This window comes from Meleagris gallopavo, chromosome 5 (genome assembly GCF_000146605.3).
Source record: "Meleagris gallopavo isolate NT-WF06-2002-E0010 breed Aviagen turkey brand Nicholas breeding stock chromosome 5, Turkey_5.1, whole genome shotgun sequence".
Classification (NCBI taxonomy): domain Eukaryota; kingdom Metazoa; phylum Chordata; class Aves; order Galliformes; family Phasianidae; genus Meleagris; species Meleagris gallopavo.
In genome coordinates this window covers 13,582,822-13,607,393 of record NC_015015.2, presented here as the reverse complement: position 1 = coordinate 13,607,393, position 24,572 = coordinate 13,582,822, and the positions used below count along the sequence as shown (strand labels likewise).

At 41.3% G+C, this 24,572-nt stretch overlaps 1 protein-coding gene across 12 annotated transcripts in view; it reads left to right on the top strand.

Annotated features, from left to right (window-relative positions):
* Positions 1–24,572, top strand: part of BRSK2 (BR serine/threonine kinase 2) — a 300,725-nt gene that overhangs the window by 198,240 nt on the left and 77,913 nt on the right. For all 12 annotated transcript variants that reach the window (XM_031553458.1, XM_031553450.1, XM_031553457.1 and 9 more), the window contains 3 exons: positions 383–468; positions 13,713–13,853; positions 23,158–23,274. In XM_031553458.1, coding sequence (XP_031409318.1) covers positions 383–468; positions 13,713–13,853; positions 23,158–23,274 — 344 coding nt within the window. The remainder of the gene's footprint in view (positions 1–382; positions 469–13,712; positions 13,854–23,157; positions 23,275–24,572) is intronic.

Genomic DNA, 24,572 nt, shown 5'->3' with positions numbered 1-24,572 from the left:
GCATATGAGAGGTCAGGAGAGGCCTCAGTGCCATTTTGGAGCTTCTGTACTTTGAGAGTATGTCAGAGTTTGGGTAGTGAGGCAGCAGTAGCTTCAAATGCTCCTATAGCTCCTGACACTGACTGATAGATTTGGGACTCTTCTTTCAACTTCGAAATTTTGCCAGTTTTGCACTCCACTGCAGGGAGTGCTAAGACCAGATAATTTTTTAAAAAAATATTTTATTTAATGCTAATTATTGCTGTAAGTTGAAGAATCCTATGCATATGAAGAGGAGTGGGAAATAGGTAAATGGGAAGAAAATGTGTTATGATATATGATGCATTCTAATATCTAGCTTCTAATCTTCTGTATTTCTTTTTGTTGTTTGTTTTTTTTCCAGGTGGAGCGGGAAATAGCCATCCTGAAGTTGATAGAGCATCCCCATGTTTTAAAGCTGCATGACGTTTACGAAAATAAAAAATATTTGTAGGTATTACTGGCTTTTGCCAGAGAAAGGGGAAGGGAAGGAGGAAGAATGGGAGGGAGAGGAGGGGTTTTGGACCTTGCTGGCGTTTCCAAGAACAGAGCATGGTGTATTTTCACTCTTAACTGGTGTCCATATCTGATATTTAAATGAGGAAGAAACAATCCTTATTTTACTGGCTTTTCTCATTTTCTTCTCTGTACTTTGCTTATATGCTGTTTCTTTTTCTACTTAAAATGGAGGAGAGAGAACAATCTTTTCTATCAAACAGGAAGAGGGGAGAAAGATTTGTATCTGTACTATCAGGAAACATTTGCAATCAAAACTATGACAGACTATTAAGTGAATAATTTGGATATCTCCCTTGCCTAATAGTTTTCACTGGATCTCTTGGTGCTTGCCAGCAATATTTTAAATATACTATCAACAACAATTTTTGTTTTTGAAGGCTACTGAAATGTCCTCATGATTTTGCAGTGACAGTTAACTAGCAAAGCCTTCTTTTTTCAGATCATTGCAGTGCCAGGCAGGGATGCTGTCCACAGACAGAGTCATTTTAGCTTGACAGGGCACTAGATATGTTGAATCTGTTGTCAAACAAACAGGCCATATTAATCTTGGCACAACAGGAAAAAAAATCAATGCTCTCCAAATGGAAAAGGGCAAACCAGTAGGAAACTCAATATTATTTTCATCTTTTTAGCAGGTTATTGCAAGTAGAAGAGAGTGTTTAAAAGAATTAAACAATTTTTAAAAACCAGCATCCTTCAGTGACCTCTTCACAATGTCAGCATGCAAGAAGGGAATAACTGTTTACCCAAAGAAAGCATTTTGAATGAAAGTAACAATCTCTCATGGACTTTTCAGCCAGTCTTGCTACTGGACCAGTGAATTCCTTTTCTAGGAAGTGAGGCTTCTGTGCCAGAAGGTTTGCTTAGTGGAGCAGTCAGTAATTTGTTTTGGATTCCCCATCTTCCTGTGGGGCAGAGCCTGCCATTGGCAGTGAAGTGGGGTTGCCAGAGTGCACTTTGCAGGCATGTGGTGTAGGCTGGCTCAGATGCTCTCTGAGCTGCATACTGAGTGCTCTGTTCTCAATGGCAAAAATGGTCACGACTCCATTAAGCCTGGTTTGCCCCAGCTGAAAACAGAGGCCCAGATCTGATGCAGTCTGCTCAGTTGCAGGAGACAGTTAGTACACATGAAGCTTTACAGGCAGGATGTTCTCCTTTAGTCCTGAAAAAGAAGGATTGGTACCATTTGTAAGAGTATGTACCACTTTATTCTGGTTTAAGAGAAGCTAAAATCAAGCCATCAGCTTTCTTTTAGGTAAGAGAGAAGGTATATTCTTGTTTACTTGAATGTTCCATAATTCAGATGTACATGCACACAAACACATGGACACTAGCATAAACCCAGCTTGCAGCTTATGTTTTCCAGATAGGTGTGGTATACTTGGTGAAAACAAGGTAGGAATACACGAGGGACAACGACTTGAAGTGAAGAGTTGGATTATAAAGATACTGAAGCTTTCTACTTACTCTGAACACCTGCAAAGGCAATAGCTGAGCTAAGTAATCCTTCATCCCTCCCAAAAGGCTTGCGGCATATTTTGCTACAAGCCATGAATATCTAGTGCTCAGAGCAATGGGAAGAGTCTTACACAAAGACTTCCAAAAAATGACTGTATTTCTTGGTAGATATGCTATCTTCCTGATAAAAATCACCTTGTAAAGGGAAGCATCCCATATCTTTAACCTGTATCTGGAGTTCCTGGCTTCTAGATACGTTGGGCTCCAAAGCAGGCTTTGTCAGTCACACAAAGTCATCTTTGTGCCATAGCTCCTGGCTCTATAAGACTGAGCTGTCTGCCTCTACCCACAAAAGCACCAAATCCCTCTGCTGAAAGACACTGATTCTGTGAAACTGCCAGTGACTCCTAATTGTAATTCATTTTTTATTAGTCACTATTTTAAAGAAAGGGCATAATGCAGCACTGCTGCCAAGCCTCCCTGTTTAAAATTAGAAACAGCCATAGCCTTGGATAAATCTAAGAAGTGGAAAAGAGTGCCAGTGTTAGGCTGAGATGTGTGTGGGATGGGAAGTGAGGATGCATGTACATTCCCAAATAAGGCACAGTGACCTCTGGTTCTCACCAGCATCAAAAGAGGGATTGCTCTCTGATTGTGGCAGCACCTTTCCATCATGCCTGCCATTTCAACAGTAACGATAGTGGCATCGTTTCAGAGAAGCTTGTGAATTATGGGTGATATTTCAGATGCCAAAGACTAATCACGATGCATCACCGAGGAGTGTTTCCTCGATAAATGTTAATTTCACAAATCATGTTTGACTCTTGGTTTATGATTTAATTTGTGAAAAGGGGCTTTAGTTGAGTAGATTCCTAATGCATCCATGAATCAAATTCCTTTTCCTTAATTTGTTTAACACTATAAATGAGTTTTAAAAAATAATAACAAGGCTTTCTTAGCATGTCTGTATTAACCTACTAATATTTTTCCATTTGATTTTTGTTCTTGTTGTTGTTTTTAAATCAAGATGGTTGGGGGGATGGAGATGGTAATGAGCCCTAAGACTTTGAACTCTGTATTCTGCATTTTGAGTTGTCATACCTAACCATTAGATTATGGACTACAGTTCTACGTACACAGGGGAAAATGCCACTCCCAGCAGCTCTCTGTATGTGTACCAATACACCATCCCAGATATACATTATGTTGGCTAAAATAGCATTATTGCACACGGTTGGACTATCCTTATATTTGCTGTGTGATCACACTGACAACCTTCAAGCAAGATTGGGTCCCCACAGTAGCAGATAATTTAAAAGTAGCTATAGGCAATCAGTGCCTCCCTCTCTCCCAACAGATAATGTTAACAGACAAAGCAAGCCGGAAGTATGGTCAGGGGGATCACCCTTCCCATTTTAAAGATAGAGAGTGAGGTAAGGCAGCCTGGTATCAGGTTAGCCCAGAGTTCTTTAAGAAATTCTTTTGCTGATTCCTAATGGGGAATGATCAAATGAGCCACCAGAATTTGAGTGTGCACCAGTAATTATGACTAACCAAATTGACATGGTCATATAGAAATGTGAATAAACTAAGGGAATAAGCAAAGTGACAACAAAAATGAGGTTTAGACATATTCATTAATGTGTGTTGTAGTGGAAACGTCATACGATTTTTGCATTGCACATAGACCACGTGAAGTTGGGTGATAGTCCTCTTTCTTACTGTTCTATGTATATAGTAAAGGTCTATCCTGAATTAACCCTAGATGGTGTTTTGTTTACTGAAGAAGGAAGGAGTTCGTACAATATTAACAGAACTGCCAAATGAGCCAGAGGTTCTTCCTAACAGACTTGTTGGACAAAAAAATAAGGGGAAGCATGCAAAGACCTATCCTTTATGAGTGGCTCAGATCTTTTCTAGGAGGCAATTCTATGTTTTATTTTTAAATCTCTGATATGTACATTTCCTGTATCTTATGCAGTAAACTCAACATTTCTTTTGGTCTTTTTGGTCTTATAAAAGAAATTGTCCCACTGTTGAAGGAGCTGTTGGCATGGCAGTGTAAGTGCCATCATGTAGTCCAGAGGAGAAGGACCTTCCCTTTCTAAAGCAGATGTGTCAAAGTATTGTAGTTGACTCTGAAGAAGTACTGACAGGACTGGCATTATCTGTTTGATCTCATTTCATTATCTGTTTAGTTTAAATTATAGGAGTTTTGGCAGAGAGTGGGAATAAGACAGAATAAAGATGTCGTTGCACCGCTCTGTCCCCTTTTCTTTTACTTTTTTTGTACTTGCATTTCTCAATTCCCTTTCTATCAATGTGACAGTATATATACCTGTACATTTCTATTTACAGGTACATACAGATATTTATATATCCATTTATTTATGTCTCCATGCATTTTTATATCTTTACACTTCTTTAATTTTCTGGGAACATTTATTTTAATCTCTCTGGTGTCCAACTTATTCAGCATTTTAAGCAGAGAGAGTGCTTTGAGAGTGGACATCAGAGTTTTGGCATCGTCTCCTGTACTCTGAAATGCACCATGCATTCATCAGCTCTTTTTCCAAGCACAACAGTTCCCCTTCATCATTCAGCAGCACAGTGCTAGCTCTGGGCAGGTGCCCAAGCCTCATTGCAATGTACACAACATGCCACCTCCTGATTTCAGAGGTGAAGGTGCTTCCCAGCGAGCCAGATAACAAAATTAAAATGTCCTCCTCCCTGTGCACAGCTCACATTTCTGGCTTAGACAAGACCGACTGCCAGCAGGAGTCAAAGACTAACAGCTCTGGTGGTGTCTGCAGAGGCATTCATGCTGCCAGTCCTTCTCTGCAAGGTTTTCCTGCAATTCTGTTCTTTTTTTCTTGAAAACTAATTGTGAGGTGACAGAGGATGCAAGAAACAGAAGAAAAAGGTTCTCCTTCTTCTTTTGTTACCAGCAGCACAGAACTTTGGCATTCAACCACCCATAGGGAGAACTGAAAAAGGCAGAATGAAGGCTCAGGACATTGGGGTGGCTCAAAGGGCTTAGCGCTGAAAATCATTTTCTTGGTAGGCACACTTCTTGGTAATCTGGGTGTGGGGTGTTGGATGCTGTGGATACAGGGAAAGAAAACAAAACATGATTGGAAGACAAGATTATGTTTAATCTAGGCTGTGATTATAAATAAGAGAAATATTCATAACCAGCTACTTTGGTCTCTTCTGCTGCTGAAGTGTTTTATTCCTGTCTCAAACTCCAAGCACATGTGGCTGAGGGCAAGGCAGGCAGTGTTAGGAGCAGAGCCAGCTTGTGTGGGGCTGTGCATCACAGTGGGCCTGGCGATGAGGAGGGGCCAAAGGGAGCGGATATGGAGGTGGTGCCTCAGAGTGCAGAGCGATGCCAGCCAGGCACGGAGCTGGACCTGCACAGCAGTAGGGTTGGTGGTTAGTGCTACAGCTTGCACAATGTGGCCTTAGCAACTCTGCATGAAAACCTGACTATTTTCTCCTCATTGACTGGCAATGTGTGTTTGTGTAGCTCCCACGGCTTGGGAGGAAACAGGCCCAGAGTGCTGCAGTTCTGTGACGTGAGTGAAGGTAAAGAGGAGATGAACTCCACATCCATATTGAGTTGCCAAAATTCTCTTTCAGGCCTCAGCAGATAACTTTGTGTGTATTTGAGCTTTGGGCGTTAAAAGAAAGGCCGTTGAGCTCTCAGAAGTAAAACCCCGGAGTGTATGGCCACTGGCAGACCTGTAGCAGTGAGGTGGTGAGTGTTGTCTCAGCTCTGCCCAACCTGTGAGGAAGATCTCTGGCGGCTCTCTGCCATCTCTTGTGTCCTGCCAGGAGATGCTGCAGTGCTTTAGCACGTATGGCTACACACCACCACAGCAGTGCTCGGACACCTTTCATCCCTCATAAATATCATGCAGCAAACAAAACGGCATTAACTCTTCCTGCCTCTCTTCCCCACTTCAGAAAGCCTCAATCTCTTCATGTCCAAACTTATTTATCAGTCAGACAGAATCTCCACTCAAACAAGCAGATTGTAGTTAAACTCGCTTTTTTGGAAAAAGAATTCTATTTCATGCACATTTTCTTGCAGATGAGGAAAAAATACAAATAAAAATAAAGAGTTCCTGGCCCCGTTCCAAATTAGGGTTTAAAAATTCATGCCCGCCATAAGAATTTATATAACTTCTGAATAATTTATAGGCTGCGCCAATAACAAGGGACTTAATATCTGATAGAGATTATTTAATCAATAGACAACAGTGCAGTGAAAAAGCTGTCAAAGAATTACAACATGTCAGTCAGAGCTGGGCACCTTTTAACTCTTTCCCTGCTCTACATACGTTGTCACATATATACACACCCATGAGAATGTTTTGCAGAGTGGTAGGATGGGAAAGGAGTTGCCAGGGCTTTTTTTATTTTATTTTTCTGAAGACTTTTCTTTGGCAGTTTCTTCCTGGACAGATCACTTGCTGATTCACCACAGCTTTGAAATGTGATGAGTTTTCTAGCTCTTTGCAGAAAGCAGTAGGTATTCTCTCGTGAATCATCTCCAGGGGATTTTGGGCTATGGTGAGGTGATTCAGACTTCATCAAGGTGGGTGATGATGCCTAGCATATGTCATCTGTGGTACAGCCCCTTTGGTTTGCCTATGATTTTGGGACTGGATTTTGTGAAATAGCTGAAGAGGTTTTTACATGTATGAACACCAATATATATGAGAACACGAAAAAACTAAAGATGTATCTATTTTTATAAGGGAGATTCCTAGCTGACTTATGTCACTAGCCTCAGTAATCGCTTAGATATCTGCATCAACTCCAGATTGTCTTAATTCATGTCTCATTCCCTGGTCTATCCATTATTTTCATCATTTTCATATAATAATCAACTATGACATGATATGAAAAGAGTAGTTGAGCATCTCATCAGATGTAGTTATTTCATGAAGTTTCTTCTTACCCATAGGCATTATATCACAAAGCAGTAAACTCTTGAGCAAAAAAGAACCAGCAGGGATTCTGCTGATTTTCATTATCTTAGTGTGTAACTTGTCTTGTATAACTGCATTTGGGTTGTGCGTCTTGCTGTAGTGCACATCTGACATTATGCATCTTAAAAACTAGCCAGTGTTACATAAATACCCAGTGTAACTTTTGGCTTAGTAAAAGCCTAGAACATTAACCAGTGGTGTCTAAATTCAGGCACATGCAGAGGATATATGTAGTTTTAACTGAGGTTGTGCATCATGCGTATTAATATTGTACCATTTAATAAAAAATAATTATTAACTGCTTCCCTAACAGGCAGCTAATACATGCACTTCTAAACCAGCAACCGTCGATTGCCAGACCAAAACAAGGTGTCTGAATTGACTACCTTTCCTAGAGCACAAGACTTTCATTGTTTGGCATTTGTAGCACTTACCTGAAATACCTTGTGTTTCCATATGAGCTTTCACTGAAAGAGCTCTATCCATTTAATGCTTTTATAGTAATAAATATTTGTGTTGCCCAGAGGTTCTAATTTGTCCAGCTGTGAATGTGTCATAAATTTTCTTCATCTCTGATGCTAAGAAAACAGGATCTGCATTCCCACACAGGGATGCATAGTGATGGGCTGCTGTGGGCTCTCCCATCCCATTCTGGCAGGAATTGTAGTATTTTACGCCATTCTTGTTACTGGTTAACAGACAGCTTCCACAAATCATAACTAGGTTATTTGTTGTTATTATTCTGCCATAGATATCTGGTAATGCATGGTCATGGTGTTTTCTGTGCCAGGTAGTCTTTCTCTGACATTTTGTTTTGTTCAGAGTCAGGCTGTTTATTTTGCTCAGCATAGCATTTTGCTTCAACGGGAGGTCTATGAGCTAATCCTCAGAGCTCCCCAGAGCATGGGGAAGACACCCTTTAATAAAACTTAGAGAGCTCACCGGATGGGAAGGAGGAATTGTCACCAAAACTATTTCTGTGGCTGTTTTAAGTGATGTCTTCCTTTGTAGAGTGATAGCACGATAGCACAAAAGCAATCTGACCATGAAAAAGACCTTACTGTGCTGGGCATAGACAGGAAGGGGACAAAAAGAGAGTCTCCACACCAGCCAGCTTGTAATCGCAAACACAAAACAGCTGCTGGAAGCCTTATGATGGGGAAGCCCAAGCTGTTGTCAGGCATCATGGCAAAGAGCTGTCTTCAGGAAAGGATTGAAGACATAGCTCTGTGGTTAGTAACAACAATGTCCCTCCAAGTGTAGAGAGTGTTGTAAAAGCGCAGAATTGTTTGCCTGGAAATGTTAACAGATGAATGGTGGATCTGGCTGTGGAAGTTGGTCAGAGGCAAAGGTCATCCTCAAAAAACTGAGGAAGAGAACCTAGACTGATTACAGGGAGAGGGCAGGAGGGACTTGGAAGTGAAGGCAGCTACCTTGGGTAAGATAGAGTATAAAAAAGGAGATAGTGCAGCATGGAAGGAGTGGTCAAAATGGAAAGCTAAGTACGTGGTAATGCAGTGATTATCTGATACCTATTTTGAATTGCTAACAGCGGGGCAAGAATATATCAAGGTAAAAGAGATGATGATAAATTAATTGAGATACAACTTGTCTAGCTAAAATTAGACAAGAATTTCTAGCCATTAATGGTCTCAAATTGTGCCAGAGGAAGTTTAGATTGAATATTAGGAAGAATTTCTTCATGGAGTGGGTGGTTAAGCATTGAGATGGCCTTTCCAGGGAAATGATGGCATTCTCAAACCTGGAGGTACTTTAGAGAGGTGTGGACAAGGCACTAAGGGACAAGTTTCTCTAAGGGTTTAGTGAAGGGACTTGGTACGTCAGGTTAATGATTGGACTTAGTGTTCTTTTGTCCGACTGCCCTTCTTCTGCCATCTGTTGTACGGTAACAGAATATTGGCAGGAAGGTTTAACTTGTAACATCATACTACCACCATTTGCCTCTGATGTTGTGGGCCAACATCATAAAATAGAAGGCATTACTTTCACATCAGTTCTTGTTTGAATCTGCAATAGGAAAATTGTTATCTTAAATCTCTAATAAAGAAAACTTCTGTAAGATATTAATATAACCAAGTTGCAGGAACTTGAGTCAGAATTAGCACCCACACTGTAAGCCTGAATCATAATCAAATAAGCAGTGTTTCCTCTAGGGATAAAGGAAGAAGTGGGACAGAGTGATGAGGCAGAAATCTGTTTTAGCCTTGTTGTGTCTGAGCTGGTACTAGGACAACAGAAGACACTGGAGATGAAAATCAACATCTTAGTTTATTAAGGCAAAAAGGAAGAAAATTGTACTGATTTTTTTAGCTGAAAGCCAAAATGTTGCAACTTTTTTTGTGTGTTTTAGAACAAAACCCACAATTTTTGATCTTTTAACTACTAGTAACGGGCATCACAAGTCCTCACAGCCCTAACAGGTTGGTAGCATAGTTGGATTTAACAAAAATATGATGGATTGTGTTTGTTTTGTTGAATTACTTTTAAATTTGTTGTTGATCATCAAATATTTACTGACAGTTCCCAGGGAAAAATGGACCATCCGCTGTGTTTATAGGAGTCCTACTGACACACCAGATTTGGAAAAGACTAAAATGACTTGAAAGATCGTGTGTCAGGTGCAGGAATGATGTGTCACTGATGGGCTGTGTGCTGTCATATCTTGTCATCTGCAGCATACAGGCAATTTGGGGTAATGAGGAGGAGAGGTATAGTGCTTTTTTGTTAAGCTTCCACCCCAAGCTACTGAACAAGCCATAGCCAACCATGGGGAGTCTGCTGGTTCCTAATATAGTCACAATCCGAGGGGCACGAGGGTGGTTTAAGGCTGCTTTCTGCATATTCATCTTGGCTTACTCCATCTCTTTCACAGAAATCATCCCTCCTTTCCTGTACTGTTCAGTTTCTGTTATTATTTGTTTATTGTTTAGGTAAAAGAGTAAATAAAGTGAAAGAAAGGAACAAAGGAGTGTAGGCTCCTTGCAGTGAAATGAGTTATTCCTCTTCTAAGCTGCATGTATGTTTCTCATATGATATGTGCTAGATCATTTGAGGTTAGAAACTTGCTAGCTTTGACTGGGGAGGTGGTGTTGCTGGGAGATGGATGGAAAAAATGACAAAGGGAATAGTCGGTGTTGCTGCACCCAGTCTTTCTGCTCCTCTCCAACAGATGAAATCATTCTTGCATTAAGCACTGAGCTCCTTTGTCTTGAAAGACTGAAGTCTTGTCTCCTTGAAGCTTTGAATCTTCATCATAGATTTTTTTGATGTCTTGACTTGTACTAGGAGTGTGAAGGAATATCATGCAAGACTCAGACCTTGTCTTTATGGAAGCAAGCTGTGACCTGAAAAAACTTCTGCAACCTCTTAATGAATGTATCTAATGAAGAAAATCCTTAATCAATAATTTATTTTTAACACCATGTGCACTTGGCTTCATATCAAGTTGCAGAAGGCTTTTGGCTTCTTGCTTTTCCAATGTCCTAGCAAGTAGAGAAGAAGTTGGTGGGGACAGTACGATGCAGAAGAGACAAGAGACCACGGGGACTGAGCCCAGCTCTGATATTTGGTGGCTTTGTAACCCTGGGCAAGTCACTTTACTTAAGAGATTACTGTACACAGGCTTGTCCCATGTGTAATGCAAGGATTAGCAAAGCTGATGTGTGGCCAGAGCGTCCAAGAGGTGAGGGCAACGTGATCTTACATTGTGTCTTTTGTCCTGCTATACCCCTCTCAGTATTATCCAGCAGGAGGGGTGTGTGCCACCAGCCTTAACTTTCCTTGAGCCTTCTTTGCAATGGCTATCACAGAGCAGGGTTTTTTTTTACTTTTTTACAGTAGGACAACCAGTGCCATCAGTCTTACATGGGCATAATGTTATTTTATTCATTAGCTTTTTCTGTTTGAAAAACACTTCTTGAAAGCCCTTCAGAATGTGTATGTTCTTTTATGGTGAGTATGTTACTCACACACGTGTAGATACAGCTACAGATCTGTATACGTAGCATTTAGTGGGGATTGTGTAGCTGTATGGTGGTAGAACTGGCACAACACTTGAAAGTGCTTAAACCCCTTTCTTTGGCCTATTTGGAAATCACGTGTACTGCTCCTGTGCCATGTAATGTGCCAGTGCCACATTGGCTTGCACAGAGATGGAGGCAGGTGCAGAATGATGCCCTTGTTTAATCGAAAATCTCCTAGTTAGGGGCTATCCTAAAAAAAACCCATCATACTGTAGGGAATAGGGTTGGCGGGTGACCAGCTGCAAATTTGAGCTCAGAAGTGCTACATGCAACATAACCATATCGTGCTTGTGGAACCATCCCTGCAGCATTTATTTCTTGCACTTGACCACTGGGGAATGTGTTTGTCGTCCTTCTCACTCCTGTCACGTTAGGGCTTTGTCAGATCAGAATACATTGTTGCTGTGCTTCTCTATGTCCCTTGACTTGTCAGAGGCACAAATCTTTTTCAGACGCTCTCCCCTGTTCACTTCCATTACTATATCTGGTGCTTCTGGGTGGCAAGCAGAAATGAATAACCTTGTAAATGCTCCCTGTCTTTCAATTTGTTTTATTTTCCGTACAACATGTCAGTGCATTTTTGTTGAGTGTTTTTAATAAGATGATGCTGATGAAAATAAATTGCTTTGCAGTTCCTGCTGTGGGTGACAGAAATGCTGGGTTTGTAATTTTCCGAAACTGTGCATTTGAAACAAGTGTAGAGGCTTTTCTGTATGCCTGTAACCACAACCACCTTCATGAAATTCCTTGCAGGAAAAAAAAAAGCTATCAGTTTGAATTCTGGGGGCAAGATGCACTGCTGTATCCAGCTTCTGCTGGGTACAGTTAGAGAAGGAGCTGTGAAGGAGAATTTTAGGATTGATCCTCTGCCACATTTGGGAGTGCTGCATGGGATGTTTAGCCAAATCTGTCTCTAGTGTGAGAGGGAGAAGAGTTATGTTGCAAACCTTGTTGGAGTGTCTGTTAGCCAGGATTTGGGAAGTCAGGGCTGGAACTTGAAAATGTGAATGCCACAGTGCCTGTGACTGCTGCACATCGGCTTTCTTCTGACTGTTTCAGTGTCTTGCTGGAAAAGAATAAGGCAGATAAATGGTTATCTCCTTGTTATCAGTCTGGCAAGTACCCATCTTTTCCAGGAGTGAAGGTAACCTAGCACATGTTTCAAATGTGATTTTTGAGTCAAGATTTTTCTCATTGCTTACTTAAATGAAAAATTGTCAATAATTTCATAATTTGTTTTTCATTTTGTTAAAAAATGCAGAAACTATAGATACAATTCCCTAAAGTTTAGAAATTCATCTTATTGTCTGCCTTTTTATGCTCTCATCCTACTTACCTAGCTATCAAGACAATGTTAATGTCCATCCCTTGCTGCATTCTCTGCTGCATTCCTGGAAGGGAAGCACTTTCTGTTTTTGCTGGCTAGGACACAACATGTGGCTGGTGCACAGTAGCTGCAGATGAAACAGGAGCTCAGGTCCCACTTCTGCAACTTGAAGGCTAATGCTGTTATTATTAAACCATTTTACTATTTTTACTACTTTACTTTCCATAGACTCCATCAACTATTCCATCCTTTGGTAAACTTTGAAAGCAGGAATTATTAAGCTCCCAAATTTATAAAACTTTTCTCCTCCTTCCGTTTCAGAGGTTTTCCCTGAGATTACATTGTTCGAAGTACAGAAAAGGAAGTATCCAGGATTAATGTTTTTCACTGTCCTCTCAAATGTGAGAAGTTGGATTAAGACTAGTAGTAAAGCTGGCTGATTGTAAAGTGAAGGTTCAGTTGATGGTGTTGTACTACTTCCTTAAGGAAATTATTAGGCTCTGTTAGGCAGCATTTACAGAGATTTATGCTTAGTTTTTTTCTATTTTGCTGTCTTTCATTACATCCACTTACAGCAACAAGATGGTCCATCCATGGCAGGTCCTTTCCTTCCAGAAGATTTCACTTTTCTCTCTTTGATTGCCAGGAGTGCTGTATGAGGACTGGGCTCTCCTCTCTCACTCCTAGGTTCCCACTGTGCCGCATTTATTCGCTCAGTGTCACATTCTTCACATGTGGGTTGGGGGAACAGCTGCTCCAGCAAATCACTGCTGTTGAGCAGCAAGAGCTGAAGCCCTTTGTTTAGGCTGCACACATGTAGTTCTTTTGATCTTTTCTCATAATTTAAACTATTCACCTTTTTCTGAACTCCCTTTAGTTTGTTGACATCTGTCTGGGTCCTGAGTGTCTAAGGCAGAGCAGTACATGAGGACAGTTTTGCCAAAGCTATTTTATAAAGGATCTGTCAGCTTGGTTAAAAGACATGAGCCTTCCACAGTAGCTTTAAGAGCTGCCATGAAAGCTTATACCTGATTCTTCTCCCCCTTCTTGTCCTTTGGAGGCATTTTTGGCTTTTAAATTCTCACTCACTAGACTGTTGAACACTGAATGCAATAAATCAGTGAAATACTGATTTGTTTCAAGTCATTGGCTTGTGTGAAATTTGCAGAAGAACTGTGTTAAAAAATATTAATTATTTTTTCTTTAAAAATTCTGATTCTCTTCATTTGTTTCCAGAAGTGTTCTCCTTGGCCAAATGTAAAAATGTTTGTACATAGGTGTGTGTGAGAGGCTGGTATGATAGTGTACTTACAAATCCTGACTTTGTTGGTGTTGTTTTTTTTCTAGGTACTTGGTGCTAGAACACGTGTCAGGTGGGGAGCTCTTCGACTATCTTGTAAAAAAGGGAAGATTGACACCAAAAGAAGCCAGGAAGTTCTTCCGACAAATCATCTCTGCTTTAGACTTCTGCCATAGTCATTCAATATGGTGAGCACAGTCATTTCCAACAGGAATTACCTGTTACATAAAAGCACATACTATAAGCATCGTATTTCCTGACACTTACTGTTAAATAACCAATGTTGTAAAGCTGTAAAGGCATTGTGTAAAGTGCTGGCATGTTTTTAAACTCTTGGCTGTCTGTGAGAATGTGTACCAGTCACAAACAGACTTTTCATGGAGAACATTATCATTGGAAGAGAATTCATTCATAGGGTATGGTTTAATCAGGAAAACCAAAACCACCGTGGAAAAGCTTTTTAATTTCCATCATTCTTTGGGGCACTTGCTAATAACTGAGAATTACAAACACTATTTCAAAATGAGTCCCTAAAGAAACCTGGGACAGATACCAATGCAGCCAAGTCATTTTATGGCTTCCTTCAGTTTTTGGAAACCTGCTGGTTTTTGGCAACTTTGTCCAAGTCCCTTCTGGGCATTTGAGTCATTGTTGCCTTTAATTTCCTTTCCAGTAGGGAAGAATTTACTTGATGTGTCTGGAGTTGATATTTACAAACTCCATCAGATGATTTTACCATAAAGTGTGGTTTAACCTGCCTGTTTGGGTGATGTTTTAAATTGGACCGGTTTCCACTTAATCTTCAGCAAGTTTAGCTAGTTTAAATTTTACTGAAATCAGTTGTTATGATGAGTCTGAGCACACAGTTTCTGTACAGCTGCTGGCTTGCTTATTTCTCAGCTCCTTGCAGTAAGATTGGCTCGAGGAGACCATTTACATTGTGTCTGTGTGGTTACTTCTTTGTAGCCACAGACAGTCACAGATCTCCACTCTGCAGGAGGCTGCGGGCTGCTGTTAGAGACTGCAGTAGCTGGGTTTGCATAACCACCCTGTGGATACTTCTCAGTAACAATACAGCGACTTCTGTAACCCCCAGTTTTGTACTGAGAGCTCACGTACCAGATATCTGCAGCACAAATGGCATTTATGTGTGCTGGGCAGTGTAAATACTGGTGGATTGAATACCTAGATGGCTCTGTTCACTGCATGGCTTCATGCTTAGGAATCTGATCCAAGAAGCCTCAAATAATGTTTAAGTACAACTGAAAAGAAATTATGTATTCTTTCAAATGAATATTCCAGAGAAATATGATTCACAACTGGGACAGAAGTTTCTATGAAAACATTCACATCAGTCCTTTGGGCTTTTGTTGGATGCCTCGTGACATGTCTGAATAATAAACTCAGCGAGGCTCGTGGTGAGGCTGTCAACATGACAGACAAGCATTTCTGCAGGTTTAAGGATATGTGGAATTTCCAAGGCAGAGTGCACATCTCTCTTGAGGAATCCATTTTCCTCTGTTAAACATATTGGATTGTAGGCAGTAGTCTTGTTTAGAAGTAAATCCCCTGTCTCCTTGCCAACTCCCACTCTACTAACATCTAGTGCTGAATAAGCTAGCAGTAAATCATAAGCTCTCCTTCCCTCCCGGTCACTCTGAGACTTGTGTGGTTGGTGTTATACTAGACTCTGTGTGATATTCTGAACAGTTATCATAAACCCTTTTTGAGAAGCAGAGCATGCATAAATACATTTGTGTGCATCTGTGTGAATATAAAAGTTAATGTGCTTTCCTAAGCAATGAAGCCTGACCTTGTCCTGTCGTGGGGCAGTGAAATGACAAATCATCTCATCAGCCAGGTTATCCAGTTATGACCACGTTGAAAAATGAAGGCTTCTGCTTTGGTTAATGACTAAACGTGTGTGCCTCTAACTCACTGGCAGAATGGATTGATAGCCTGGGTCCCTAGACCCGTATCATCGTCCGATCTTCCAGTACCTCCCAAAACACAGAGAAGCTTCTGCGGCTTGCTTTTACAGCGGTATGTAGCCACATACAGCTTTCACTGTTCAAAATGTGTTGATGCATCGAGATTCATGGATCAGAAAATCAGAAAGGATTTCCCAGTGCTGCCATCAATAAAATGCTTCTGCTGCTACTGTATGGAGAAATCACCTGTGTCTGAGAAAGTATCTTCAAACGAGCAGCTCAGACAAGGAAGCAAAATAAGCTTGGAGCTTGAACGTGCTTTCATGGCTTTCATGTTGTTTTTAAAAAAGTAGGAGCTTTCCATTATTGCATAGGTTGCTCTGAAAGTAATGCCTCTTATTTATTTCCATGGAAACTACAGCAGTTACAAATAGCATAACAACACTATTTGCTAGAGCAGACTCTCAGCTACAAAATGCTATTTTTCACCAGTCACCATCATTAGCTATGTATTTTTGTCAGTAATAAACAAGAGCCAAATGCTAGCTCATAAAAATCTGCATCAGCAGAAGTGACCCACTGTTTCACAGCTGCTATTATGGCAGCACTGCTAGGAAAATGTTGCCCATGCACTCCAACTTTCAGTGTGCTCACATCCACTGGTTGGTGTCCTTAAACATTTAGCAAGTGTCAATGAGCATCACTGGGTGCCATTTTTTTCTGCATAGTGGAATGCAGTGATTCATCTTTGCCTCATCTGCACTTCCACATCAGATGCCATTCTGTCACACCACCCCTCTGCTGCCATCTGTTGCACGGCAACAACACGTAATGAAATTTTGATGGGAAGGTTCAACCTCAACTGCCATACTCCCAACATCCACCCTTGATGTCGTGGGCCGACATAATAAAATAGAGGCATTGCTTTCAGAGCAGTCCTCATATTTTATTTAGTGGAAACTAAGAGCAAAGATTTGAGGTATCTCACCCTCAGGTGCAGTCACAGAGTTTGGTGGTGTGCTTACCTGTGGGGAAGAAGCTCTCAGATAACCTACTTCTCAGTTCTGTAAGGGCTTCCCATGCTGTGCTAGGGACCCTTTCTTGAAAAGCAGTGCTGTGCAGAGGTATCATATGTGATCCTGTGAACAGCGTATCTGTGTTACTCTGGTGCTTTGCCTGAGCTAACAAGCAGAACGGTGAGCTTAGTGATGCAGCAGCACTGCTCCTGCTTCCAGCTCTGTGCTAGCTCTGAGGGCTCTGTGTTGTGCTGCAGCACACAGATGTGCTCAGAAGTGATGCAAGAAATGGCAGAGTAACCTGGAGTCCCTTGGACATAAGACCTTGCTAGCTAGGACAGAGGTTTTGGATGTAACTAACTATTTTTTCCTAAGCTACCAAAGAACGGGTGTCTTCTCTCTTACATCAGTACCTTTAAGATGTCTGAGCTGGATGCTGCGAATCAATAATCCTTTTGCGTACCTTGCATCCATAGTGTGGGAGAGCTCTCAGCTAATTCAGCACCACCTATAATTACTGTAAAACAATGTAGGAGCAAATACTGGGGTAGATCACAAATCCTTGCTTTCCTGAGGAAGAGGCTCTTATTTGCAGCAAGGGAATGCTGCAGCACGGGAGGAGGTGGAAGCCGGGCAGAGCGAGCTGGCGGGTGCCGCATTGGCTGGGGGTGACATCACCAGCAAAAGCTGGGATTGGCCACATCCTTATTTTGTGTGTTGGGTCTGTGCTTTGGTCAAGCTCATATTTGGTGTCTGTATCTCACAAGCTGACAAATAAAAATATGATTACAGAAAATGCCCCGTGGCAAACCTTATTACGGCTTCAGAGATAACAGATAATGCCAATTACTGCACAGGGCAGTGGTGACATTGAGAGGAAATTCCCTGCGGTAATGAGCAGAGAGATTATTATTTCATTTTATTTTTATTTTGGTTGGGTTTCATTTTGTGTTATGTTTTTTTTGTGTTTTGTGTTTTTTTTTTCATAGCATGCACAGGAGGGGTTAAGGCAGTTTCTTTATGAATATTGATAAATGACAATTATGAGGTCCCTTTCTCCTTTTATTGCCTGGGGCTGTGCCTGCTTGAGTACGCACAAGGATCTTGCTGAAGTGTGTCTGTATGTGTGTGCATAGGCATGGGGGTGTGTGACTTAGAGGGCTAAGGCAATGAATAAGAGCTTTGTTTGGCTTCGCCTTGTGTTCTTGCCGTCGGTGCAGGGGGTGGAAATGGCTCCTTATAAAACAGAGCTTTGAGATTTCACAGCAGTGGTGCTAAAATCTCTCGTATATTACTGCAGGCAGGAGCTGCAGAGCAGTGTTAGTAGAGGAAACACGCTTTTACGAACAAATCTGGGATGCCTTCAAGAAGCAGAGAAAGCAAAGAATGCCAGGTGCCATGAGTAACCTGTCCTGTTAGATAGTACCACCTTCCTAGTGCCTCCTAAATGACTTGCTTCATTTATAAGGAGGATGCAGAGATGTGTGTCCACAGCTGGACACTTTGAAATTATGACCTAAAGCCTCCAAATGTGAAAGTGGGCTTGAAACCATGGAATTTAATAATGTTGATTTCTGGTATTTCTTCTAGGGGTCTTTGAGTCTTTAGATTTTGAAGTTTTCTTTTGGACCATCAAATTAGATCTTCCCTTGATGAGAGCTGAGATTTGCCAATCTTTGCCTGAATCAAGTAGCTCATATCTAGGACTGAGACTCACTCTAAACAGTGAGGAATTAAAACATTTTCCTTGTGCAAAAAACTGGAGAACTAACATTAAGTACAGCAGCTGCAATGTCAAAAACAAAGTTACCAGCTCAGCTGAAGTCAGAGGATATGTATTTTCCTAAGTTTATTTCTTTACGTAAGCCACTGGAAACTCAAAAATGGCAGTCTTAGTGTAAGCATAACCAGGTAGCATTCTTTGCAAGTGCATTCATGGTGATCAGACTTGACAGTCTGTTCTGTCTCTGCAATACAGGAACATATGTTTTGAGGCAAGGTTTTTAGGGAGGGGCAGTATATATTAATGCATCACTAGAAATAATTATATTAAAAACAGACAAGGTTTCAGGCATTCAAGCACTTCTTCAGGATTCCTGATATGTTTAGAGATCATGTCCTTTTTCCTAGCTGTATTTGCTTGTTCTGCAGGATTCTGTGAAATATCACTAAATTTGAGTGTAGCAACCATGACTCCTAAACAAAGATCCTCTGTAGATAGATGCCAGTTATGCATTTGGATCTTATTTGCAGAAGCAAGAGAAAATAAGACATCGGGCTTTTTCTGCTTATGAAAATTAAAAATCTTGCTTCTCATGTAGTAACACTGATAAATTATTTGCATCACATCAGACTTCTGCTAAGCACTTTTAAGAGGCATACTGCAGAACAATTATTCTGTGGTCGGGCCCTTCTGGGATTTTGGGGTCAGTAAGAAAAGCATTTGCAAAGTAGCCAACAATTTGATTAGTACAAATGACCTGCAACTGCACCAATTAGGAGGTTTCTTGGATTAGAAATCTATGACCTACAATGAGTTGTCATAGAAACTGATAGGAATGTTTCAGCACAAAAATCACTTTAAAATAATGGGTTGGTTCATCATCTTGTGCCAAGTGACATAGTTTCCTTGAATCCAAGATCTTGAATCTGTCTCTACACCCAAAATCTTCTGCCAACCCTGGGTGAGAGGAAGAGGGTGGCTATTTTACTTCCATTTTTAACTGTGCTGCAGTTATCTGCAGTACAACTCTAGGGATGTTCCCAGAGCAGGAGAACAGGCTAAGAGAGGCAATGGAGGGAGCTGGAGGAGCTGGCTGGATAGCATCACTAGAAGTGACCAGATAGTAAACTTGGCCAGTGTGTGTGTGAAGCTGGAACACATTAATGAATGTGCAGGCCTTTCATTTTCTCTGCACCACCTCTGAGGATTGTGCCCATTTCCATGGGACCCTTTTTTCAGACCTCTATCTCTTTCTCTCTCCCCATCCTCATCTTGTGCTGCAATGGAATTGTAAAGCCTTTGTTGTACTTGGTAAAAGAGGGATGTTATAGAGAGCCTGACAGTGTCCTAGCGTATTTAATGGCTCCCTTTCATTCCCACAATCTCCCTTCAAAAGCCTGCTGCATGCATGCAAGCTCATGGAGCTGACTTCTTACTCCATTGTCTGGGGTGAGGAGCTCTGGGCAGTCTGTGACCACCCTGGCTCAGGATTTCAGCGACTTCTGCAGGATTGCATTTCCCTTTCAGATTCTTTTTCAGCATACGTAGGGCTCAAGAGGAATGTTGGCCATGTTTGTCACAAAATAAGTCGCTTTCTTCTATTCTGATGTACCAGCCATGTGCTAAGCCCCTACAGCTTTAGAGTCTTTAGAACAACCAGAAGGTAACAAGTCCTCTGTTCCACCTGCAGAGAGAGGAGATGATGTGGTCATATAAGACATAGAGAGCCAGAGAAATCAGCTGGAGCGGGACCAAGTTAAAATGCATTTACTCTGCAATGTTCCATTAGTGCCAAGTAATTACCACATACAGTGGGATTTTTGTTTTGTTTTGTTTCATTTTGGCACAAGAGAATTCTTTCCAAATATGAATGCATAAGGCCGTCCAGGCAGATAGGCTCCTAGATAAATTATAACAAACCTTCCCTATTCCCATATGTTCCTCTCCCTTCTTCTGGCATTTGGAAACTGGCAGTGTAAAGATGGGAAATGCAAATGCAGGGAGGAAAGTTTGTTCCCAGTGGCAGTGATGCTGCTTCTGCCGCTCTGGTGTAGGCTCTTGGCCTCACTGCTATCCCCAAGATGGTCCCCAGATTCGAAGTGCTCCAAAGATAGAGAGCAGGGATATGTTCCAGCTAGAAGCTGGGGCATAAAATTCTCTTGTGGTTGAGCTTGCAAGCATTGCCTGATCCCACTGGCACCCTGATTACTGAGAGGAGTGCTGCTGCAGTGCAAAAAAAAAAGAATTCTTATGGCTGCCATGACGTTCCTGAGCTCACCATCCATACCTGGCACTGGGGACTGTGTTAAAAGATATATGGGAAGGGTCAGGGAGTGACATAACTGCCCTGTGGCGTTCTTGTTGTCTGGGGCCTCGTCAACAATAAATGTATCAATTCTTGACAGAGTCCATATTCTGCTCTGCTGATTGGGCTGTAGTGAAAAGAACAAAATTATTCTTGCTTTTATTTTGGTGGTTAGAGCGAAAAAAACTACAAAAAACCATAAGGTCTACTGCCACATCAAATTTCATATGTACTACCCCACTATCCTTAGTCCCACATATACTGAAGGAGGGCAATGTAAGGCTTTCAAAATGCTCTCTATGAGGTGAATCAGGACCTCTATCTAAAGACTACCATCAGCTCAGGTTGGTTGATCATTCAGGTAAAAGCATTGTACAGCACAAGGTGAAGCTCACTCGACGTCTGACATGTGGATGATGGCACCCTCAATCCCCTGTCTTACTGTGGCTCTACCAAAAAAAGAATTTTATTTTTGCCACTTTACGGGAACTTTATTTTTCTAGTTGGTTCTCCCTTAAACTCAAGTCTGAAAGTGCCTGTGTTGTGATACCAGCTGATGAGAAGACAGGATGAAATGGTGAAGAGACTTGTTTTCCCTAGTGAATAATATATTCTTTATCAAAGGTGTCATCCCTTTGCTTTCACTGCCTGTGAGTAATCTGGGAGTGAGGCTGGCTCAGAACTCACATGCTTTATGCTCCGGCCAGAGCTTGAGGCAAGTCTGCTGAGACTGCTGGCTCTGAGGCATAGAAGGGTAATGTTTGTACATTTCCTTTTGCTGTGCTGTTCTCCTGAATGAATGTGAGATGTTTTGTAATGAACATACATCCAGTTTGGAGAAATGCTGTGTTCAGCTCATGTTGTACCTTAATTGTTGGATTTCCTACCTGACGTCAAAAGCAGGATCCTTAGTGGCCATTTTAAACGTCCTTAATGACAATCGTAAGGCTCAGTGATAAGGTAAATGGCCAGTATCTGTTTTGAATGTGTGCTGTTTTGCTGGAAGTCTCCTCTAGAAATATCTATTACATTCCCCAAGTATCTTAATACAGCATATTCTGGTTATGTATTGAGTTAGCCTGCATTATTTACAAGTTGTGTCTAATAGATCATTCCAGACTTCTGTAAAGATTAGAGATCATTTCTAAGACATTGTCATGCTCCATGTTTTTCTGAGGGGGCAGAGACCAATCTCCTTTACAGGTGGATAGGGGTATAATTACACTTGCATCCATGAGCAGTGCTACAGGGGCATTGTAAGAATGAAGATGGCATAAAGCTAAGGCTGAGCTCTGTTATGGATGTTGCTGGATTAGATTATGTTGATGCTGGGTTTTCAATTTTTGGGCAGGTAACTTTTTCTTGAACCATTGTAGCAAATGGCTGTTGTTTGCCTGACATTCATGCATGTTGTCAATTGGCCATTTCCAACAGGTTTGTGTTCTAACAGGGCACCTGAACTGACTGTTCTGCCTTGAAGATTTTTTCTCGGGGTTGCAGCTTTTATCAGCAGGACATCAAAGATACACATTTTGCTTTCTTATAAGTAAAGACAAGTGAAGAGAGCTTTTTCAACCTGCCTAGAATCCTTCTCTCATCTCTGTGGCTCTTCAAAGGCTGCAAATAAAAAGGCAAAAAAGTCATTTCAATTTTAGTACAGGGTTTTTGGTTTGGGGTATAAAATCAAATAGATGTAACAGTTGTACAGAAGTACTTGAGTCCTGAGAAACAGATGGATGTGAATAGTGGTGCTGTCTGCAGGTAGTGAAAATGAGTAAATTAGTCAGTATACATTTTCTTTGATTTTAAACAAGAGTTACTGTCCTGAAGGTCATGACTGCCTGTTCATTCCCACATTGCCAAATAATGAAAGAACTGAGCTTTGCTGGAAGGAAGGGAATGGAATCCTCTCTCTTCTTTCCTGTTGCTAATACTCAGTTAAAAGCAGTGCTGGGTTCAAGAGTTTCTCCATTGGAGCTAGCTGCCCAAAATGTTTTCAAAGCCATATGCCTATGTAAATGACCCTTAATAGGAGCTTTTTGCTGTAGTGTTTGCACCAAATACTTTTGTTTGTTGTTTGGTGTTGTTTTTTTTTCCCCGAGACTTCACTAATACTATTTACTTTTAAAGGAATATACTGATGGCATTCACTCTTACCTTAAGAAGCTGGCATTTGATGGAGTATGTCAGCCCTAAATCTAAACTGAAAATTTCCTTCTACCAATTTCCCTCAGTCTCCCCCTCAGATTGTGTTAATATTGTTCATTTTCTATAAGGACAGTGAAGACTCAAACCTTGCATTCATCAGGAGTGGGCACTCTATCATTTGGGGGTGGTCTAGAGTGCTGCAAAGGCTGGATTTTAGGTGTGTGTGTTCTCCTAATCTGGAAGAGAGAAAGAATGACATCAATTAAAATGTAATAGATTGGATGCTATGCTGGATTAAAAAAAATACAGGCCTTGGATTGGGAAGCTGTTGTGGATAATTTAACTTGCATTTTGATCTTTTCTTTACAGCCACAGGGACTTAAAACCAGAAAACCTACTGCTGGATGAAAAGAACAATATCCGGATAGCAGACTTTGGGATGGCATCGCTGCAGGTTGGGGACAGCTTGTTAGAAACCAGTTGTGGGTGAGTGTCTCAGAGCATATTGCAAATAGTCAGTGATTCCAGACACAGAAAATGTCAGTAGTAGGGGGTTTGAGGAAGATCTGCAGGCTTACATTGTGCATCATTATTTCCTAACAAGTTAGTAAATTTTAAAAATGTATACAATGCATAAAATAGCTAAAATAAGGGTTTTTTAAAACTCTTTGCAGTGAAAAGCAGGCCTTTGTAGGTGTCACATATGGATATAAATATCAAGACTTTCAGGTTTGGACTCATCTGCCTAGGCTGGCTTGTGTTTGCTTTCACTGGACGTATGATATTTGGAAAATGAAAGCAGTGATGAAACCTGTTTTAAGAATAGGCTTTAAAATATTAGGAGGTGAGAAAAAAAGGGAATCTATGGCATCTGAAATGGAATTTGTGTGTTCTGTTCAGGCTGCCTGCTTGCAGCTCTTTCTGTTTATGCTCCACTCTGCTTCATTTCGGCTCACATCCAGGATTGACAGGGAGGCATCAGAGGGTCCTTTGCAATTACAGGCAGGGCATGAACACAGATACAAAAGAGACTGCTTGGAGGAATATCACAGGGACAATAAAAACATTTCCATGTTAATTCAGTTGCCAGCAGGAGCTTTCCAGGAATTTCCAAGGGAGCCAGCAGTAAGCCCAACAGCTGAGTGAAGACCTGGTATCTGACTGAAGACAGGATGAGCATTTCAGGAGCAATACCCTCTGATCACTATCATCTCTAAGGATACCACAGGCACCATGGTCCCCCAAAGCCATGACACTGTGCTGTGTTGACTGCAGTGTGCTGCTGCAGTGAGCTGTGGCAAGGGCAGCAGCTGCATCGAGCTGCTGCAGCCTGGCTCCACTATGCCAGCTTTTAGCTGCGTATCAATTTGTTACAACAGCAAGCTCAACAGCTGGAGTTGCAGAAAGTACCAGCAGTTCTGTGTCTCCTCCCATACACACCTACTCTTCCTGGCGTTTGGCAGTGTAAATCTTTCAACTGCAGCTCATCTCAATCCTCGGGCTACTACAGCCCATGTCTTTTCATTCTGTGCCCTGAGGCAAGACAGTTCAGTGTGGACACAGAGCCATACCAGCTCCCTTTATACCACATCTACTGCCTCTCAGTCCTGAGCTGCACAGCTTTGCATTCCAAGTTTTTAATAATAAATTGCGAAATTGTTTGAAGCTGATGATGTGATTGAATGCTGGTTGATGACTATACTGAAATGCACCCGTTCCTTCCTTGTCTGTGTCAAGATTTGACCTTTTAGCAGTGCAGATGAGAAACAAGGAGCCATGAGTCT